The sequence below is a fragment of the Malurus melanocephalus genome, unplaced genomic scaffold (assembly GCF_030028575.1).
Source record: "Malurus melanocephalus ecotype Western Australia unplaced genomic scaffold, MMel_1.1 scaffold_24, whole genome shotgun sequence".
Classification (NCBI taxonomy): domain Eukaryota; kingdom Metazoa; phylum Chordata; class Aves; order Passeriformes; family Maluridae; genus Malurus; species Malurus melanocephalus.
Window position 1 is genome coordinate 2,273,197 of NW_026623256.1, and position 21,309 is coordinate 2,294,505.

The window sequence follows — 21,309 nt, forward strand, 5'->3', positions numbered from 1 at the left end:
CCACAGGGCTCTGAGCACCAGATGGGACATCTCCTGCCAGCACATCATTCTCCAGCGGTTTTCCAACCCATCCCCAGGGATTAACCACAGCTTTGCAAACGCTGCCACGTCACGGCTGCCACGTGCTTTGCTGCGTCAGTGTTTTGTCATGGAGCAGCCCAGCTTTAAGCCAAGACTGGCGGCGTGGAAAAGCTGTGAGCAGTGCTGGAACCACATGTGTGAGCATCTCCAGCTCTCCCTGTTAACAGCTACRGCAAAATTGCCTCGGAGGGCACAGGGAGGGGAGCGACACAAGTCCTGCTGCTTATGGTGAGTGGCAAGGGACAACCCCAGYCCTACAAACAGTGGCCTCCCAGCGAACCCTCTGCGTGACCTCCCCGTTGTCCTTCAAGGTGTCTCATAAACAGGGTCCCCTGGCAAGTTAAAGTGTTGCTGGAAGCAAAGCGCTGCCTCACTATCATCCTCCAGCAGAAAGTGACGTGAACCAAAACAAACGCATTTCATTTGCTTTTATTTAATTAAAAAAAAAAAGTCAAAGTCATTCCAATCCCATTTAAATACAGAGATTTACAAATAGGTCCAAAACAGGACTAAAATATTCTTTGAAATGCTGTAATTTTAAATATTGTGCTTTCATAGATACATAAGAAAATYAGCATATAAAAATACTTTACAAGGAATACACTCTAATATATGGATAAAAATACACATTTAAGTAATGCATTTCATCTTCATATCATTCAAAATGCATAGGAAGGGATACAAGGACCAGGTTTTCTTCTTCCTTTTTTTTTTTTTAAAGCCTTTATTAAAAGTCTTCATTAAAAACCTATGAGAAGCTCCAGTGAGCTTCCACTGCTCAGAATATTGCATATAAAAACACTTTCGGCYGCGCTGTCAATGCTCCACAGTATCAATTATGGCACGTTATGTAGTTGTGGCAGCAATGGTACGGGGTATTGCATACTCAAAGAGAAAATGGCTACAAGACAGAGAGGGATGGGGCCGTGCCTGGAGGAAACACCCGGATCCGCTGTGGGCACAGGGGGATGTCGGGGACAGACGGTGCAGGGACGGGTCCTGGCTCAGCAAAGCCACACACATGTGCTGTGCACCCACCCAGCACCCAGCACACAGCACCCAGCACACAGCACCCTGCACCCAGGACCCTGCACACAGCACCCAGCACACAGCACGGCTGCCAGCTGGGCAGGGAGCAAGGGGACAAGCAGGGAACAGGGGCAGCGGGCACCGGAGCTGCCGTGCCCGGCTGAGTGAACCCTTGGCTCCACTGCCCAAGATTGCCCGGGAAAAGCGATGCCAAACTCACACTGCCACCAGGACACAAACATCATAAAGTGCTAACGTGGGAAACATGGCAGGCAACGCAAACATCACAGCCCCTCTGCTCCATGGGCCAGGGGCTCTCAAGCAGGAGGGGAGCGGCCACGGGGCTACGAGAGGCCAGCAACAGGCAAAGGGGCACACAGCCARCCCCCAGGGACACAGGGACACAACCACCACCCAGCCCAGGGCTTGGCRTGCCTCTGCCTCAGCAGGGACAGCAATGTTTCATCAACCCAAAACATCAGGGGCAGCCCTGGGAATTCCACTATCCTGCTCTTTACTTCCAGGCACAGGCCAGGTTTGCACGCAGGAGATCTCCACAAAACTCAGACAAACAATGGGGAATTTAGGCRGGTACTCCAGGCCTTTGGGTATGGCCTTAACTCTGCAGTCACTACTGAGCACAGGTAACAACACTGCTCATGGTAATCAGCCACGCCAGTGCCTCATCCATCCACAGGAGAGGCAGACCTGGCAGGAAATGTGGATGGAGCTGGCAKGAGACGGCTGCAAACACCAATTTTYGCACAAGAATTGCATTTAGCCWCTCTCAAGGACATCTTGAAATATTTTAACAGCTCCCTCCACAGTCCTGCACCCAGAGTGCAAGGGGCTGCAGGAATTGATTTGCCAGGWGTGTTGAAAGGATGGAGCTGGGCACAACATAAAAGGAAAGGCATTTCAGTCCTGCTGTATGCGATTAACTGGGCAAACAAGGAACATAATAGCACCATGTGTGTCTGTAGGATGGCCAAGGCCTTTCAGGGTGAGGAAGATGTCGATGGCAGGAGCACAGGGGCTGCCCTGCCATGGGGGATGGCTGTGGATGCTCCTTGTCCCACTGCCGTCGCTGCCACAGCCCCGGACGTGCATGCAGCTCTGCCCTTCCCAGCAATAGTGGGCAGGCCACAGGYTCACTGCAGACCCCCTCCCATGGGCAGGTTATGGTACACACAGCATTTACAAATACCAGTGCAAAAAAACAGGAAAAACACCCCAAATACCACAAGAGCTCAGCAGAGGCATGGCCTGCTCTGYTCCCGCTGCTCAGAGCGTCTGGACACTCGCCTTGACCTCGGCGCCGCGGGGCACCTGCGCCGGGAGCTCTCTGTTCCCCTCCGAGGGAGCGTTGGCAGCCAGTGCCAAGGGGTTCCGGCTAATCACCAGGTCCAGCTTATCTCCAGCCTCTGAAATCAAGGGAACGGCCAGACAGCAGTCAAAGTCTCTCGTTCGGATGCGGTTTACCTGCCGGGAGGGATTTTGGACGTGCCATGGGGAGGAACAACAGAAAGATCATGTTTGTTAGTCAGCAAATGCAAGATTAGTGCTAAATCCCAGCTGGAAAAACACACAACTCTTGGGGGGTCCCTGATTCCAGGTTCACAATGGAGCAGAGCAGAAGCACCCTTCAGAGTGAGCATCCATGCTAGGCTGAGGAATGATGYAGTAACTGATAGAGGAAGGGCGGAAAAAAATCTGGACCAGGCAGGAGCCCTGACCCCAAAGCCTGGGGCAATAGTATAAGTATTAAACACTGCAGGGTTCAAAACCAGTTGTGTTCAAGCCTGCAGAAAAAATGTTGCCATTTTCCTCTTTTTTTTGCCATCATGGTTTCTATTGGCCTCAAATTTGTGGTGCCAAGTACTCAGCACCCAGAAAACAAATATAGCCTTGAGGCTTCTGGCAATCATTTCGCAGCTCAGCCAAAAGCAAACCCAGACTATAGTGAACAGTTTCGGCTTCCACTCTCCCCACTTATATCCTTCATTTCGTAGGAGCCTAGATTCATTTCATGTGGGCTCAGGAGGCAGCTGCAAATTCTCTCTGTAGGATTCAGCAATGAAAGCAGTTACTGCTGGCTCTTGCAGWCCTTCAAGCATCTTTCTAGACTGGGTCAGGTGGAGAAACCACCCCAGCTCTCTTGCCTGCAGCTACCAGAACACCTGGGCTTGGTGCTATGACATCTCTGGGACAGAGCAGGCTGGCAGATGGCACCGGGACTGGAAGCAGGGAAAGGAGAAATGAGTTTCCCATAGGCCTTTGGAATGAACATAACCCCTGGGGCCAGGTGTTGTTCCTTCTTTGGGTAAGGGCTGGTCATTTGGCTCTGTACTGTACAGCCCTTCCAGCCCAAGCCCCTTGCCAGGATTAATTCATGCCCATGGAGCTGGGTCTGTGAAAGCAGCAGTGACCTCCACCCTTGCTGGCCCACACAGAGACCCCAGTACTGCTCCTTACAGCAGAAGGACAATTTCAAACCCACTCATGGACAAGGAGAGATAACCACAAGCTTGCTCTGCCCCTGCTCGGTGCCAGCCAGGCAGCTCGAGTGCAGAAGTGCCATTAGTGCAATGCCATGCTCCAGTTAATCCATGCAGCTGAGAGGCAGAGGGTCTGTGACAGCAGGGACGAGGTGTTTCACTGGCCTTCAGGCACATCATTGTGCCCACCATCAGCAGCACCATGCAGCATCCTCAGCAACGCATCCCTGCACTTCTTGAGGCAGTCACCTGTGGCACATCTGCAATCCCTCATTCCCAGCTCCACGTCAGCGTGCCAGCAGTCGCCTCCTGTGCCCGTAGGTGTGAGCTCTGGGCGCAGCGTGTGGAAAAAGGGTGTCCAAAGTCTCCATGCCGCTCTGTTTAGGATTTTGGGCACACCTCCCAGAGCACTTGGCACTCACAAAAAGCGACACATCCAACACTGAACAGAAAGGCAGCCCAGAGCCTAATTAGCTTCTTGTTCATTCTTGCACCATCTTTTATTTGAAGCTGAGAAGGAATAATTGTATAGCAGCCAACTGGCTAGAAACCGTAACAAGCTTAAACAAGGTTCCCCACAGTGCTGCCAGTCCTCCAGTTACCTGATGYACATAAAGTATTGGCTCTAATCCGACTGCTAAGAACCCCCGCCTAGAAATTAGAAAAYTAAACATCTGAGTGTTTCCAAATATGGTCACAAGATCTGCATTTCCAAATGGTGGCGATTTTTCCATAGAGGTTGCAATTCCTTCAGTTGCTGTTTCAGTTGCCTCAAAGCTAAAATAGTTGGTTTTCATCCATACAGAGCTCCTCTCCAATCTCCAAAACTCACCAGGCTCTTTCTGTCCCTCTGGTAGTCCAATACGCCCAGCGCACATTTATCACCGACTGCGCTTTTGGCCAGAGATTTATTTCTGTTTCTGCATCAGCTATTTCAGATGAAGCATTTTTCRAAGAAAAATATCCATAAAAAATACTTTGCTTGAAGGATGTGTTTCCTAGAAAACTCTTTTTGTTGTCAAAGGCATGCACAGAACTTCATGAACATCACTTRATTCCACAAGGGGTTTCACAGGAACACATACTGGTCAACACAGTCTGGTTCATCCAAAAAACAGGAACAGGACTCAGGGTGAGGAGAGGAAGCAACACAGCTTTTTGCTTGTTTTGAGCTATCCAAGCTCAGAAAGGCCAGTGCCAGAACAGCGTGCCCTGGACTAGTGTAACCTAGGAGTACCACCTGGGGTACCATCTGAAGGTACTAGCTAGTGATTTCTTATTATAAAACACAGGTCTCACTGAGTGTTGGTGGCTACAAGCCCACCTAGTTGGCTAACTATTACCTTTCAATAAAGTTAGTGCTGCCATGGATGGGTCTCACTTCTCTCTTCCTCTCAGCCACTCATTCACTCCGTCCCAGCCTCCAGAACTGCATTTTGCATTTATTACCTGAAGCACTCTGTCATATGGCTTGAGGCCACACTGATCTGCTGGCCCATCCGGACGGACCATATTTACATAGACACCTTTTTCTAACAGGCCATCCGACAAACTGAATCCAAAATCTTCGCTCTCCGGGTCTTTGTGGAGTGTCATCTGGGGAGGCAGAAAGAGAAGGAGGAGATTTCAGTGCAGCAGAGTAAGGGGGGATGTACACGGATGCCAGGATGGGAGGAGCATGAGTAATGTGTGCAGACCTACAGCAATTCTGCTCTGGGTCTCTGGGCAGGTTTTTCCCAGCCTGAGCAGATAACACAGACTGAGCCTTATTTACCTGACACCATCATCACAGGGAGCTCACAGGAAGAATTGCTGCAGTGACTGGCATAAAACCAACCCCATGACAGCCCCTTGGATGTGGAAGGAAACCCAAGCTGTGTAATACAGACAGCACTCATGTTTCACCCAAAGAGCAACAAACGAGTGTTTTTAATGGAGCATCGCCTTCCCTGGCCCAAGTGATGCTGTGTATCTTCTGTGTGTGCCAGACCAGCACATGAAAAATCAACATGTTCACAGGGAATTTTTAATGTAATGAGTCAAATGTGAAGACAGCTCATTTTTAATACATCCCTCAGCAGGATCATATAAAATTCTCCATATTATTCACAAGTTCTTTTCAGAAAATTCATATCAGTAAGTGCTGACATTCTGAGGACAAGAAATGGGCAATCTCATCATCCTTCCCTCAGGCACGCCACGCTCTGGCCTTGCCCACAGAGGGAGAGCACTGGAAGTCTGTCTGCCTTGGGGTAACACAGGGAACCAGGGAAAASTGACGGCCCAACACTACCAAAATCTCCATCTGCCCACCTTGAACTGGGAGTGAACCTCTACCAAGGCTCCCCATTCATGACTGTGCTCRAGGCTGGGTGAGCCTCAYGGATCTGCGCTCCTGGGGAAGGACMATGCTCAGGATGAMRCACAGGAGCATCCCACCTAGCCTCAACCTCACTTCCAAACACAGCCAACACCAGATGCTCCAGCAGAATGAAGRGCCACCCTATGACATGCCTAATTGCACAGCTCTCCTCCTTCAGKTATGAAGGAGTTTTATTTAAAGACACATTTGCCATGCCCTGAAGGGCAAAAGCAGATTAAACATGAAAAGGTTGTTTTTATCAGCTACCACAACTGCAGGTTTCATTCTGAAGTCACACTAGGAAAGAAAAAGGCAATCAAATTTTTGAAACCTCTCCAGCTCCCTTCCCTGCTTGCATTTGACATCAGCAGCTTCTACAGTTAATTACTTTTTCTAATTACCATTACCTTGCACCATGATTAAACTGGCTRTGTTCAGCTGGATGCTGAATTCAAACCAGTATCCCACCACTGAGGTGGAGTGGAAGGGGAGGGAAAAATAAATAGTTTTTTATTTAAGAAGTGGCCTACTGAATGGAGTGTGCCACAGAAAAAGAGCTGATGGGCCCCCAGGGGTCCATCTTTGAGCTCTCTCACTTTTATCTGTAGCACCAATTAACAAACTCAAAAACACAAGGACTTGGAAATCTTACATATAAAGAGAAATAGCAAAGGTTTGAACCCTGCTGAATCATGGCAGTTCAATCCTGTTACCCTTCTGAAGGGGCTCCTTCATCTTAACCTGACCTTCTGGAAACCTTTGCTGCAGRCCTTGGTGAGGACCAGCTTTAACAAGAACCATTTTCTGAGGCTCCCTCAGCAAAGCACATTTTTTTCAAGGTTGCAAATCTTCCACAACTTTAACCATTGAGGTATTGCAGTGCCACAGTTACATCAACCATGGGCAACACAAACCTTGTGAAACTCAAGGGGGGTCGGGGACATGATTTCCTGCATCTCCTTCTCCATCTTCTTCACATCCAGGTTCCTCTCGTTCTTCTTGGCAGRGGAGCCGCTGCCCTCAGTCTGTCCGTCGGYGCAGCCGGGGTTGGCTTTCCTCAGYGGGCTCATTCCCGAGGGGTTGACAGAGTCCAGGAGCAGTTTGCTGCCCTCCAGGCCCAGGTTGTGCACGCTCCCTGTCATGATGGACGCCTGCGGGGCGAGGGCACAGCGTCACTCTGCTGAGTCAGCAGCGGGGACAGACGGACACGCGGCCACCAAAGCGTCACAGACAGCACGGCGGCACCACTGCTCCCATCAGGCTGGGAATCAGCACCAGGAAGCCCTTCCTGTTGGCTGCAAGAGCCATTCCCAGCCCTCAGGAGCCTGCTTCCAGGTCCATGGCTGAGCCCCTTTGTGCTCTCCACCCCCAGCCCAACAAGGAGAAAGCRTTTCTGAARCACCGCCGTGTTTTTCCATGACCCSTYCTACACAAACWRGGCCAGCAGGYCCCATCTTGTGTAGGAACCATCCTGACAGTCAAGAAGGATGAATATCCTGATCTCAGGGAGCTCCCAGAGGAGCTGTGTCTGCCTGATTCTCCAGCCTGCCTCTGCAGCATCACACAGGGCTGGCAGTGGCCCAGAGGAGGCAATGCCTCGGACTCCACTGAGGCCAATTCAGCAGAAAAATTAGGATTTTATCTGTCAGTAAATAGGAGCTGTCACTGAGCAAAACTGAGTTAAAAATATGAAATTAAGTAGTATTTAAGCCTGGTCATCCTTGATAGCATCCATTAAAAGATGCCCCTAAGTAGATTCGACTCCATTTGGCAATGCTTTTCACTAATGAGATTACATTGATCAAAGTTAACGAAGGAATCAAGAATCCAGTCTGTGGAACCTCAGCTGGCTCCAGGTCACACAGTCCATTTAAACAGCATAATGAAACCTGTAATTTCAAAGTTCAGGCTCAACGGGTCTGCAGCCCCAATAAATGTCAAAAGATAGAAGAAATGAAAGGAAAGGTAGGGAGCAGACAGCAAAATTCTTCAACACTAAATGTGGCAAGTCAAAGAGCAATTGATCCTGTGCACAGGGGAAATATCATCCAAATAAATCTCTAATCAAGGCCCTCCAACTCTTTGCCTCAAGATGGAACAAAGGCAAATAAAGTGAATTATGGTGGCAGTAGGAAAATGCCAGCACTACCTATGTTAACCCAAAAAGCMTTGGATAAAATACAGAAAACCTTTCAGCTTTGCACTTTTCAGGTCTTCACACACGACTCAATCAGCTCCAGTTTGGGCAAAACTCAAATACCTGCTACGTGCTGCAAAGGCACTGATGTACCACACACTTGAAAGGCAGAGTGACAAACAACAGCACAGCCAAGCAGGGGACATTTGGCCACCACCTTCAGGCAACCCCAGCCCCCAGGACATTCTGCTGATCTGTCCCAGCAGAGCCAGGAAGAACAGAAAGCTCTGTGCACACCATGCCACTGCCCTCCCTCGTGGGCTGCAAACACCACAAGCAACCAGTACCCAACAGCATTTGACTCCTTCTTCATCTTCAAGGTGTTTAAATTCTCCTTGCAGCATCRTAAGCAATTTCCTGAAGCTTTTCCGTAAGTTTCAGGTTTAGTGCAAGCAGCAAAATGGGCMATTCCAGACTTCTCCAGCCTGTGGCTACCCCACATTACTGCTGCTCTCAAAGCAGAGACATACACTTTTCAGTGGAAAAAGCTTCTTTCTTCCCATCCTCATAGTCTGGATGTGGATTCCTACTGCATGTGAACCTGTTTCCAGGCTATCATGRGTCACCTTGCATGACTCTTCTTCTTTTTCAAAAGCAAAACATCAAGGGTCAAATTTTTTTTGAAAATACAAACAAATCAGATCTCTGACTGCTGTAAAATCACAGGAGGCTGAGAGCTGGGGCTGAGCAAACTGCAATGTAACAAAGGCCCCAATGAGCTCTGCACATCCCACRGCACACCTCACAAAGGCTGAGCACATGGAGAGAGGGGAATGGATCAGTATTATTTTGGATTTGCTAAAAGGGGAGTTGAACCCTAGAAATTCCTGCTAAAAACAGAGCACTTCCCTTCTGTCCCCAAAAATTTCAAAAGATTCAAGAAACATGCTTAATACACAGAAACCCTGGAGGTGCTCAGCTTTCAGTAAGATTCCTTTACATGTTTAAAAACATTTCTGTAACTGTCAAAGCTCCAAACAGCATAAAAAGCAATTGCACCACAGATCCCTGGAAGAGGAAAGAGAGTCCAASAAATCCCTTCTTCTGCATTTGGATGCCATCAGAAGAGAAATATTTATGCATCATTTCACAGAGATACTTTTTCTTAAGCAGTCAACTGTTCAGAAAGGTTGAGAGCAACTGCCTAAACTTGTTTCTAAATACATTCAGATCCAGGAAATAAGTAATCAAGGGAAAAAGTTATAGCTTAGGAGGGCTGGGGATTTGGGATTCTGAGTGTGTCTTGGGGTTTTTATAAGTCAGCATTTTCTTAAGCAGTTAAGATAATAAAAGCAACATTTCATGCTTCAGCACAATAAATTTAATTGAGACTTCCTCCTCCACTTACAGTTGCTAAGGATCAAGGAGGAAAGGACAATTAGCAACTCCCTTGTCGCCATACAAACCAAAACAGGACTTTCCTTTTCGACCTTCAATTAGTCAGAAGTTGCCTTTATTTCTCTGAAGGCTCAGCAATATGCAACTGTACATAAAACCAGTCCCACTGGGAGTGATGGAAGGCACAGCCCAGTGAGCTCTCCCCGTTCCTCTGCACCTGGAAGGCACAGGGGGGATGGTCTCACGGGGTCCTGCTCCTTCCTTCAGGCCGTGGGAGCTGATCTAGGGAGGGGAGCAGCACGGGCCCCATCCTGCCAGGCAGGTTTGCTTCCTGCTGCTCACAGTCTCAAGGGGGGGTCTTTATTTGCCTCCCATGACTTAGAAACCCAGGCTCCTCATCCTATAACCGGACACAATAACAYGACCTCCAAAGCGTTCTGGATAAAGAAAAGAGAAAGTGGTTTGTGAAGAGAGGAAACACCTTTATTTCTGCAGGAAGCAATTACTTTCTCAGACTTTTCCATGGGGAAGGCTGGCTGAAAAGCTTCCGATTACCTATTTGACTAACACGGTTTCCGGCAGAGTGACAGCTGAATGCAAGGTAYGTGTGTCTGCCTGCACTTGAAGCCAGCCAAGGCTCCAGTCCCAGCGGGGCTCTGCGGGGCTCCTTTTGCTTGGCCTTCAAGTGCTTTGGACAGACAAGATCTTTCCAAGCAGAGGGTTTACCATTGGATAGGAAAGGCTTGCCAACAGTCATGTGAAGATTATTGGCCAGCACCRGTTCGTGAGAAGGGCGTGGAGTTCCTGGCAGGCAAGACGTGGGCTCAGGGAAAGAGCACACGCAAGCAGCTGTCTAACGAGGCAGAGTTATCCATGAGCACAAAGCCTGATGTGAATTAAACCCAAACCTTTCTTCACACCACCTGCAGCTCAAGGTTGCTACAGGCAAGTAACAGATGGGGAAATGGTCTAACATTTATGGAAAGAGCAAAATAGTCAGGTCAGCAGCAAATTCAGAAAATTATTTACCTCAATCTCCCTCAAAAGTTCAGACTGGCCGCAWGTTTCCAAATCCTCCAAAGCTTCTCCAAAAACACGCCAAAAATTGTCCTCATGAGTGGTCTCAAGGCCATTTTGGCGGTTGGGGTATCTGTTGTAACGTAGGAACCAAACATTGTCAGCACTCTTCTGCAGCGGGGTGAAAGCTGCAAGGCTACAGCAAGTGTCTCACCAGTAAAAGCAGACTTGAAGAGTCTTCATATACAAAAGCAAACAATATGAACTTTTCAAACAAGAGTCCACATACGAGACCTCCATGCATTTACTAACGGGGCAAGTGTCCTTCAAAGGAAGAATTAAGTTGGTGTAGTAATGTCAAAGTTCAAAGGGTAAATTAAAAAGTGCCTGTAGGAAGATTGTAGGTTTAGGAAGACGTTTTGGTGAAATAGAGAAGTGAAAGAAAAAAGGATGCATTATGGGTAAACCAGGAGCCTCAGAGACTGTTAGTACAAAGGCTGATGGGATAGAGCTCAGATCTGAGACACAGAACACCTGAGAAGAGAGAGAAAAACACAGAGGGTAACAGACATGGTGAGAAAATGATAAAWACATTAGGTCTCTATGAGAGTAAATAATGCAAAGATGTATATAAAAATGATTGCCCTGGGCTGGACAAGCAAACGCACACTACAGCCAGCAGCATCAACAGTGTCRTGTACAACCCATACAAACCGAGTTTCATTTGCTTTGGGATGACCAGGGAACTGAGCTGTTACTTTCAGGAGGTCTGTCTTTTTTTTGCTGTATAGCAGTCTTGGCACTTACAGCTGTGTAAAGTTTGCCACCAGTTCTGTCTACAATAGAGAGTAAGGTTAGAGAGAACCTCTCTGGAGCTGGTACAAACACACGCTAATGTGAACACCCTGTGCTGGGGGTTCTGCAATTCCCCACCTTGGCAGTTCCAGCAGTTGTTATCTCTGACCACAAGCCAGGGTCAATTCTCATACCTCTAAATCAAACAGGAATTAAATATGGCGAAATCCTCTGAACAAGCTAGAAAAGCACATGATGCTGGATACTGCTTACTGAACACCAGACTGCAAAACTCAGACCACCAGTGCTCAGTWTAACAGGAGCCTCTTGAAGAGCATTATCTGTAGTGTTTAATCAAGATCATGATAAACCCACTCATGTGTCATGGGAAGAGGCACCAAGGGGATAGTGACATTGGAGCAGCCCTAATGCATTTTATATGTATCTTATATATCTTATATATATCTTATGAGGAGCTGCATGGAAGATACTCCAGCTCTGCAGCATCTGGTAGTATCTGCATRGCTTAATGGTCTTCAGCTCCATACACAGGAAGGAACACTCATCCACCAGAGCCATTCAGCAAAGTCAAAACATTTTAATTGAGTACATGTCACAGAGAGCTTGGCCTTCATTAAATATATAATGACCCCTGGGCTATTAATATAGCTTTTTCCAGATGTCTAAGAAGTGCAGTCCTTAGCACACACTTTGCTTTTCATCCACTGGTTTAAATGGGAGTCTGTAGCAGGCAGAAACTCTCTCACACACACTTTTTCTCCTTGTGGGATCATGGACTTCCTGAAGAGAGCAGTATCTGACATGGCTTATTGTATTTTAAATTCACCCTGTCCTTTCATCAGTTTTTAAAGGACGGTAGCCTTTACACCAGGCAAAAGGTCAAATAAACACCCAGCAAGTCTTTATAAAAACAAACCAAAATTTCCCCCAARAAGGAATTTTTGATTCTTTCCCCTTACTCATTTCCTTCCTTTGCTTCCAGGCTCCCAAAGAGGCAAATGTCCCTTCTAGTTACCAGTGTCTTGCCTCTCAGAGCAGCAATACACAAACACATCCAGGACACAGATGAATCAGAAAGGGCTCCCACATCACTGGGTCAGCAGCTTTTTCCAGGCTAAAGGCAGTCAGGGTTTGTTTTTCTAATAGAGGGCTCAGCAGCATGAACCATTTCACTTGCACTTTGACATCAGGGCTCAGTCCTCATTAGGGACACGGGGGTTTCGAGGGCTCAGATTTGCCAACTTCAGCTGCCGGCGGCCTCGCCGGGAGGGCCACGAGGGATCAGTGACCTCTGCGAGCTGGCTCTCGCTGAGAGGCAAAACAAGAACAAAGTCTCCRGCGCTGCCAGCCTTCCTGCCAGCTTGATCATCTTTAAATAGGTGGAAATGGCCATGAGATGTTCTAAGGGTCTTGTTTGGACAAACAAAAGTCAAGGAAAAAAATAAGGAAAAAAGAACCGACAGTAACAACACGACACACACAACTATGGGGACTCTGGAGGATGTCGACGGGAGGGGAAGTTTTGAAGCAATGGGGCTTTTCCATTATGTGTRGCTCAGTGAGGGACAGCCTCTGGCCAAGGCAGATCCAGCAGGATTTTCACCCAAATCAAGGGGTTGGCAGCTGTGGCCTCCTCCTTGGCCTCAAGCAGTGTTACAGCATTTTCCCCACGCTGGCTGAGCTGAGGGATTAACTTGACCATGTTCATTCAGTGTAGCTTTGTTTGAGGTGTTGGAAGAGCCAAAGTGTGATGGAGAGAGAATCCAGACACAGTTTTGGAGGATTTTAACTTGGACATGCAACCTCACTCTGCTCCTCCAATAGTTTGGTTGGTATCTTTTGCTTTGTGGCAAAAGCTGAGCTGTTGTGAAGCTGCATCCTTACTCAGAAATGTCTGGCCAACACCAACAGGGACAGCCCTGCCCAGATCTACTCATTACACCTGAACTGTGAAAATACCGCAGCCTTGACATGGCAGGGGTAAGGAACAGGATAGGAACGTGCACTCCATGCAGCCAAGAGCACCCTAACTCCAGACACAAATGTCACCTGGCCATGGCAGAGGTGTCACAGAGCTAAACTCAGGGAAAACTGGCCCAACAGAGCATCCCTCCCCATGGCTACCCGATGCCAAGGCAGGGACACCACTGGCCCCTCCATCACATTCCATGCCCCCTTGTCCCCTTCAGTGACACCAATACTTTCAAACACTCCCTGCCTCCTCCCACCTCTCCGTACCTGCTGGGCTTGTCCCAGTCATCTTCACTGAAGCTTCCATCCATGTAGGGATAGTTTTTCCTGGGGTCTGCTGGAGGGGTGCTGCTCTTTTGCCTGCTGTGTCTCCACTCRTGTGGATGGAGGGCTATGCCGGCAGCCTGGGGTATGTACGTACCTAGGGGAGGCAAGAGGGAACAGAGGGAGAGAAAGGGCAATACCTGGTGAGAAATCCCAAATGGAGTAAGACACAAAGAGCCAGGAGGGCCTCCTCCCCTAGGTTTCAACTGTGAGGCCATATGGATTGCACACTTTCCATCCCAGTAACCCAAAAGCAATTTTTCGAATCTCTTCTGGCTTTCCCCAAAGAAACTCCTCAGGATGTTGACATGGGATGCCCCATTTCTCCTCTCCCCTGCTTCTCCACAGATTTATGGTGTGGGTCTGAGCCCCACAGACCTAGCAGTACACATACCCCAAGATGCAGATCCTGTCCCACATCAGTCCTAGTTGGGGTTAACAGCTCCCATTTCCATACTGAACCAGCAGAAATGATGCTGATCAATCAGCCACCTTTAAATACAAGTCCTTCAAGGGGCAAAGGGAAGATCCTGACAAGCTTCCTTCAGCAGTGGTAATGAGGAAGAATCAGCTCTGATCCTAAGAAATGCCAGCCAGTTCCCTCAGAATTCCCATGCCTTTGGGATGAGCTGGTGCAGATACAGGAAGCTTCTCATGAAAGGCAAGGGATAGGATGAAAAACTCTGCTGGCTTGAGAGCAGATGAGGCTCATCTGTATCACACTTGACAGGAGATCAATACAGACTGTTAGTATGAAATCAGACAAGTTTCACTCTATCTGCCCCCATGGACTTTTCCATACTGCAGTGTCTTACACCAGAGATGAAAATCCATCATTACCAAGTCACAAGTCCTCAAGTCTCATGAGGAGCTGCCCGAACAGAAAACTTCCAAAACAGACCATTCCTCAGYGGTGTCAGTGCCATCTGAAGCAGAAATAGATCTCCTGAGTCCCCTGCACACATACTACTGCCCATTCAGTGTTTCAGAGAAACCCTCAGAGCCTTTCCAAGAAGCAGCGCACGCTCCCGTTACACACTGTGCCAAGCGAACAGGAAGAAGTAACGGAGAAACACGTAATTAAGGGAGACTCGACCTCCTAAACAGCTAAGAGCACTGGAAATACCCAAAGACAATGCCAACACTTTCTCTGCAAATGCCAAGTCCTGTTATTTCACTTAGTTGAGTGTTTCCTCTGTGTGTTTTTAAAGGTTAGACTTCTCTGGAGAGAGCCCCAGGAAAATTGCTTGCCAACATCTTAGAGCAGCGGGAAGCACTCAGTGCCTGCCAGAGCAGGACAAGGCCCTGGATGCAGATCCCTGCAGCGGGTGGGCAGCACATCTGAATGGGCACAGGGGAGTGTGTCCACATTTGGCACCGTTATACATTCATCTCCTCCTGCCAGAGACAAGGGCTGGATCCCTGGGATTCAGAGCCACCTGGTGGCATGTTCCCACCAGGCCCAGCACAGCTTCCCTRCCAAAATCCTTCCTTGAGCTGTTTCCGACTGCTGTGCATGAACCTAAAAGCCTACAAGGCTGCAGAGCCTGATCTATAGCTCTCCACTTGGGGTTAATCCCCAATCTCCAGGCTCTTTCAATCCCAGGTTTGCCTGCACCTTGCCTTCCCTGCCCATGCCATGGGCAGCTCTCCATGCCCTTCACCCGACCCTGCATCATCCCCCGTGCCAGCCAGCACCACTGCACTGCCATGCAAGTACCAGGGAAGACATGAGAGCCCCTGAAGCAAAGTTGCAGTGTGGGGATCTCGGGCAACTTGGCACCAGCCCTGCTCCCCGGGGCTCTGTGCTCAATTACTGGTTCTCAATTTACCAGCAAAGCAATCACTTCCCAGTGTCCAACTTGTGTTAACATTCAATTAGATGGAGAAGGATTGCAGCATTATGAAGGCCAGGGGATTCCTCCTTAATGAAGCCTSCAGTCCCAACTGTGCTCCCAAATTAAGACTTCAGACCAACAGAGGCTGCAGGAAGAGCAGGGATGGGGAAAGAGACACCTGGGCAGTGCTGCCCTTTGAACTTGGCCAGAGTGCAGCGAGCTCAGCACACTCACACTTTGCAGCAGCATCCCTCCCCGTTTTCACATTCTGTTCTGTTCTGTTCTGGACAAGACTCCACCAATTTCCTGTTGCAGCRTTGATTCAGGATTTTGGTTTGTTTTAACACAGGCTAATACTAGCTCATGTCTCTAAGTCTGAACTGGTGTAACTATTTTCCAGTGCTTTTCTCCAAGTAACTATATATTCCCATGACTGGAGTATCATCCATTCCAGTTCCACATCTGCTAGAAGCTACAGCTGAATAAACCTGACCTCAAAGACATGTGTTCATCTGATCACTCACTAGAGAGTTAGAGATACTTTCTTGTAGTATTACCTTAATTATTTTGTTAAGTGAGTGCTTCTAGTCACAAGACATTCTTGTGGATTTTAAAGCATCCTGAAGAGGRTTATTATGTCCTACAAGGCCTCTCTGGAGAAATAAAAGTGAGCTATGGACCAATACCCTGTAAAACATATGGCCAGTGAATACTGCCTCTGATTATGCGAATTATAAAGTGCCATAATGGTTTTGAAAATGATGAGAACAGTATGATGCCATATAAGCCAGAACAAATGTGCCAATAAAAGCCTAAAACAGAKACACCAACTCAAAGCACCACATGAATGCACTGTAAAATACATTTTGTTCCTTGCTGGAAGCSAGAGGYCCTGCAAATRTGGTCAGGCCACAGGCTTTGGCTCMTGCTTGGAGGCAAAACCCAGACAGACCAGAGWCCCCYARGAMAACACAACCCTGGCTTACCTTGGCTTCCATACCCAGCATCAATGGCAGAGCCATCCCAGGACTCCATAGTATTGTCCACGCTTGGAATTGTGGTGGAGTAGATCTCTGACAGCTTGCTGGTTTTCTGGGAGTCCGTCAGCTCATCTTCTGGGTCACTCACTTCGTTTATGCTCCCCGACTTCTTGGGGTAGGATTCTGCAACCACATCATCCTGCTTTAGCAAGCCTCAGGGAAAAGCTTATGCCGACATGGGAGCAAGCCCAGGTACTGTAAGGCTTTAGAGTACCTCTTTAGCTCTTCAAAAGTAGCTGAGAAAGGCATGGGCAACGAAGCTGAAAGGATTTTATGCATTACTCTTATCTCAAGCTGAATCAAGAAAAAATGCCTTTCTGAGTTTTTAGCACATGGAATATAAGRAGCAGCCATGGGGATTTGAGGATTACCACATATGAGAGAGCTGGGACCTAATCTCAATTCACAGGCACATCTTCCTGTGCCTTTGGAAGCTTCCTCCAAACAGCCCTGCCCAGAGAAATGCTGGCCCCTCCAAGCAATACCCTGTAGCTCCTCTGGTCTCAGAGGGTCTCCCTTCTACTCAGGGCAGCACCAGGGCAGGTGCTGGCTGCAAACTTGGCTRCAAATGGATGTTTTAATGAGACTCCAATGGCAAACACCTCTGCTGAAGTTATAGCCCTCTCCCAAAATTGTACAACCTCAGCTGATCACCACCTCTCCAGAATCTCCCATGCAGTTCTGTGACAACAGTGGAATTCCTGGGTGTAGTATTTTGAGGCTGAATTTCCCCTGATTAGTGATTAGAAAACAAGASCTGAATGTGAATGAGGAAGCTCAGACCTTCCCTTTCATTATTTTGGAACTAACAGGCCCTTATTATCATTATATCAAATTCCCTTTCAGGCAACAGCTATGCAAAGAATGGTTTCTCAGCACAAGCATTTCTTTGTACTGAATATTTTAAAGTCCTTGTTGATTAGATATCCTGTTAGCCATCCATACCCTGGATCTCTGACCTGAGGGATAAAAAGCCCTCTGAAAGTCTGCATTTGTCAATGAGGACAGATCATTTTACCAAACAAAGCCTGGTGTCCTGAAAGTCCCTATTTTCCAAGCCTTCAGAAGATTGCTCACCATGATTAACTCAAGATTACCTTGAAATTTCAATTACACCTGCTTCATTCTCAGAATGATTAACGAGTCTCCAACAGGCACTTGCATGTCAATTATTTCACCAAGTGGCTGTGACAATGCTAAGTGTCAGCACAGGGGCAAAAAAAGAGCATTTCAGACCAAAGACCAAGACATTTGGCTACAGGGGCTGGCTACAGAGACTGGGGCTTCTTGAAGAGGAATCAGTTCCCCAGTTCTATCTCTATTTGCCACATCCCCACTCCCTGCCCAGCCTTCATCCATTTGTAAAACAGGTGCATTGCCAGAGTTTTGCAAACCACTCTGAGTCAGCAGAAGTTCTCTGTTTAAGAGGGATGCACTTCAGATGCAGAACAGGCATCCCAAGGGCCACACTTCCTTGGAAATGCTTTTATCTCTTGATTTCTCCTAATTCCCACAGCACTGTGGCCACCTCCTGGGTAGGTCCAGCCAAATCTAGAGACAGCAGAAGGATCACCCCAAAAAAAAAAAAAAAGGAAAATACTGGGGGTGAGAGACTGGAATGAAGCTAGAATGCACCTGTTCCTTTCTGAATTTAATGAAAAAGCCTGTTTGGCTGTAATTATGCAGTCAGGGAGAAAAGTTTGAATGATGTCTTTTTTTCCAATCACACTTCTGTCCCCAAAAAACAGTGGCCAGCCAGTACTAAGCATGTTTCTGCTTTTTTGTACCAGGTCAACAACAGCTTCAAAGCCACAGGGAGCTTGGCAGGGAAACCAGAAGGGGATCACTAGAATTAAGTTAGATGATTTGAAAGATTATCTTAGGACCCCACCTGGAAATTGTTTTCAAAAATTGGAACTAAAGATGGGTTTTTTTTCCTCATGGATTCTACCAACTCAGTCTCCTTGCTCATTTAGGGGGRTTATATTTTCAAAACCCCCCACATTCCTTTACTTTTAAAAGCAACTTCTGCTTCACTTCTGTGTGAAACACCAACACAGACAGGGAATGGCAACAACAGTATAAGCTGTCAGTCTGAATTAAAAATTACTGTTGCAAATAAACCTGCTGTTTCATCTCTTCCCAGCAACACAGAGAGTCTTTTTTTCAATCTGTGAGCCAGAAGTTCAAGAAACACACATGTTTTCCCCCTGTGCCCAGCCATGGCCATGCCCACACTGCCTCATCCACAGGGTGACAGAAGCCCCAGCACTGCCTGCCCCGTGTCCCGGGGTCTCTGCTGGGGTGAGCCTTCCCCGCCCGCCCCAGGTCCCCAACTCACTCTCAGTCTGTTTCTTGATCTTGAGGGTGACGGTCTCCCCTGCCATCTGCAGCAGGTGAATGGCCTCGCTCAGTGGTTTGCCCTTGAGRCTCACGTTGTTGATCGCCAGGATCCGGTCCCCGATGTGGATGGCTCCAGTTCTGCAGGGAAAAGGCACCGTCAGAAACTCCAGAGAGGCAATTCCTCTGGAGACAGGACACTCGGCTGCCGCTTGAAGCAATTAATTCTCAGCTTTTCAAACGTGTCTTTGTTCCCTCTTGGTACATTCTATACCCACGACTTCCTCTTCACCACAAACAAGGAATCTGGGTCCTCCCCACCTTCCATGTGCACAGACGTACAAATATTCATGGGAACACATGAACTCCTCAAATCCCAGACCCCTSGGGAACTGGGACTGCAGACCACCTTACAGACAAAACACTTCAAAGCAACAGGGTTAAAAGCAYAAACATTTTCAGTATGTGGAGTCCAACATAGTTGTCAACACAAAACTGAAGGACATGTTCACCCTGATGGAAAGTAATTATGAGACAAACCTAGAAACCTATTGGAAAAAACCCAAACCAAAATAGCTCAACAAAATTGCTCATGTGTGTTCAAGCACGAGCTGAAACAGCTGCAGTCAATGATGTGCTTAAAGCTCACCCTACACAGCTACACCCTGAGAGTTTCTCCATCAGCTCTGGAGGAAGTTGTGGTGTTTTATTGATCAGCCATGTTCCAGCACTGGCTGTTYCTCTCCCCTAGATAAATCCTCAGGCTCCAGCAACAGGCAGGAGCAAATTAACAAGTCAGGCAATTCTCCCCTTTGTCCTCCAYCTTCCCCCTCTGTGTCTGCTCACAAAGGCTCACTTTATCTCTCCCTAGTGAAGCTCTAGGGATGAGCAGGCAGGGCAGGATGTGTCCATCACCAGAGCCGATGCCAAGGCTGGAGCTCACGCTCGCCCCTGGCTGGACTGAGCTGCCCAAACTCACACCCCAGCTCCCAAATGCCAGCCCAGAGAGCAGCAACCACCTCCTCCTCCAGYACTGCAGGAGGCTCTGCTATCAGCAACCTCTGTGATGGAGCTGGGAGGAGATGCAAATCTGAACTGCAGTATCTGTTTGTCCATGGCAATTTGTCTCCCTCAGGGTGCATCTCCAAACTGGACTGTGTCTCCTGCAGAACTGGGATCTGATATATCATCACAGGCAAAAAACAGCTGCTTGGCTGTCCTCGAATTACCAAAATTCTGTGGACACACTGCTGTGAACCATCCAGGATAAGCACACCGGATCAGGAAATGCAGCCAAGCAGCAGGCAGCACTGCTCAGGCCAGGCTTTGGCTGCTGCTGAGGTACCCAGCAGTGCCACCATGGTCCCATCAGCCACTAGATGTCCGTCTTGTCCCACACAAATCAGCCTGGARAAGCTGCCAGGGAAACATTTGTGCATTCAAACAAATTACAGATCAAACTGGGACTAGAGTATTTGTCTTAAAAGTTTCATCTATTGTAGTCAGAAGAATCAAGCTAAGCTGCCGGCAGTTTACAGTCGATCCTTCGCTCACTGCAGTGTTTCAGCATTCGAGGGCTTCCTGCTGTATCCCTGAACCCAGCATGGGGACACATCTATGCAAGACACCAGCCCAGCCACCCAGCTCTGAACAACTGCAGCAACTATGAAAGCCTCTCAGTAGGGAAAAATACAGAAACGATGAAAAAGAAAGGTCACATTCAGCCAGGTGTTTTTCTTCAAGGGGGAGAAGGCAAATCAAAGCCCAGTCCTCTCAGCCCCCCCTGTGAGGACAAGCAGAGAGAAGCTGAGCAGGACTGACAGAGAAAGCAGTTTCTGTTAATGACCCTTGTGCCACTCCTTTATTGCCAACAATCCTTAATTCACCTCAAACACAAAGCAGCCTAAGGAACTGTGTGCTACATGTCTCCTCTTGCTCAGAGGGGCATGCAAGAACAGAACTGAGAAAGTGGAAAGGTGTAAATCAGATTACAAGCATTTCTCAGCAAGCACTGGAGAAGAGGCAGCTGCATGCATGTGGTAGGGACTTACTTGGCACATTGGCCATGTCACCACCTCTTTTCCTCCCTGCCAACATGACTTGGTGCTGGACACTCCTCAATCAAACTCTCTTGCAGCCACCCCCATCTTTTTGAGCAGGTGGTTCTAAAGGAGGGTGGTCAGACACTTTAAAATGTCAGCAATAGGCAAAAATTGCTCTTGGAGAACCATTATACCTCAAGCAGAATTGATCAATATTGTTCAATTGAGGCATATTGATCAATATTGAGGCACACTCAAAAGGCACACTCCCTTTCTCAAGAAGAAGGGAAACAAGTCCTATGGCACAGGCATAAGCCACTGCCAGCAACCCAAGACTTTCACTTGTGCCTCTGCAAGAATGGCCTGGGGATTGCTGTTATCAGACACCAGGGCCAGGTCTACCACACACCAGTGCT

At 48.0% G+C, this 21,309-nt stretch overlaps 1 protein-coding gene across 3 annotated transcripts in view; it reads right to left on the minus strand.

The window, feature by feature from the left end:
• Positions 1 to 513: 513 nt before the first annotated feature.
• Positions 514 to 21,309, minus strand: part of GRIP2 (glutamate receptor interacting protein 2) — a 104,167-nt gene continuing 83,371 nt past the window's right edge. For 2 of the 3 annotated variants that reach the window (XM_057390290.1, XM_057390291.1), the window contains exons 18-24: positions 18,853 to 18,992; positions 16,458 to 16,634; positions 13,577 to 13,730; positions 10,535 to 10,655; positions 6,885 to 7,121; positions 5,058 to 5,204; positions 514 to 2,592 (exon numbers count right to left, since the gene is read on the minus strand). In XM_057390290.1, coding sequence (XP_057246273.1) covers positions 2,395 to 2,592; positions 5,058 to 5,204; positions 6,885 to 7,121; positions 10,535 to 10,655; positions 13,577 to 13,730; positions 16,458 to 16,634; positions 18,853 to 18,992 — 1,174 coding nt within the window. In that variant the 3' untranslated portion in view covers positions 514 to 2,394. Of the gene's footprint in view, positions 2,593 to 3,857; positions 5,205 to 6,884; positions 7,122 to 10,534; positions 10,656 to 13,576; positions 13,731 to 16,457; positions 16,635 to 18,852; positions 18,993 to 21,309 lie in introns of all 3 variants that reach the window. The other variant, XR_008967052.1, reaches the window with a different exon arrangement.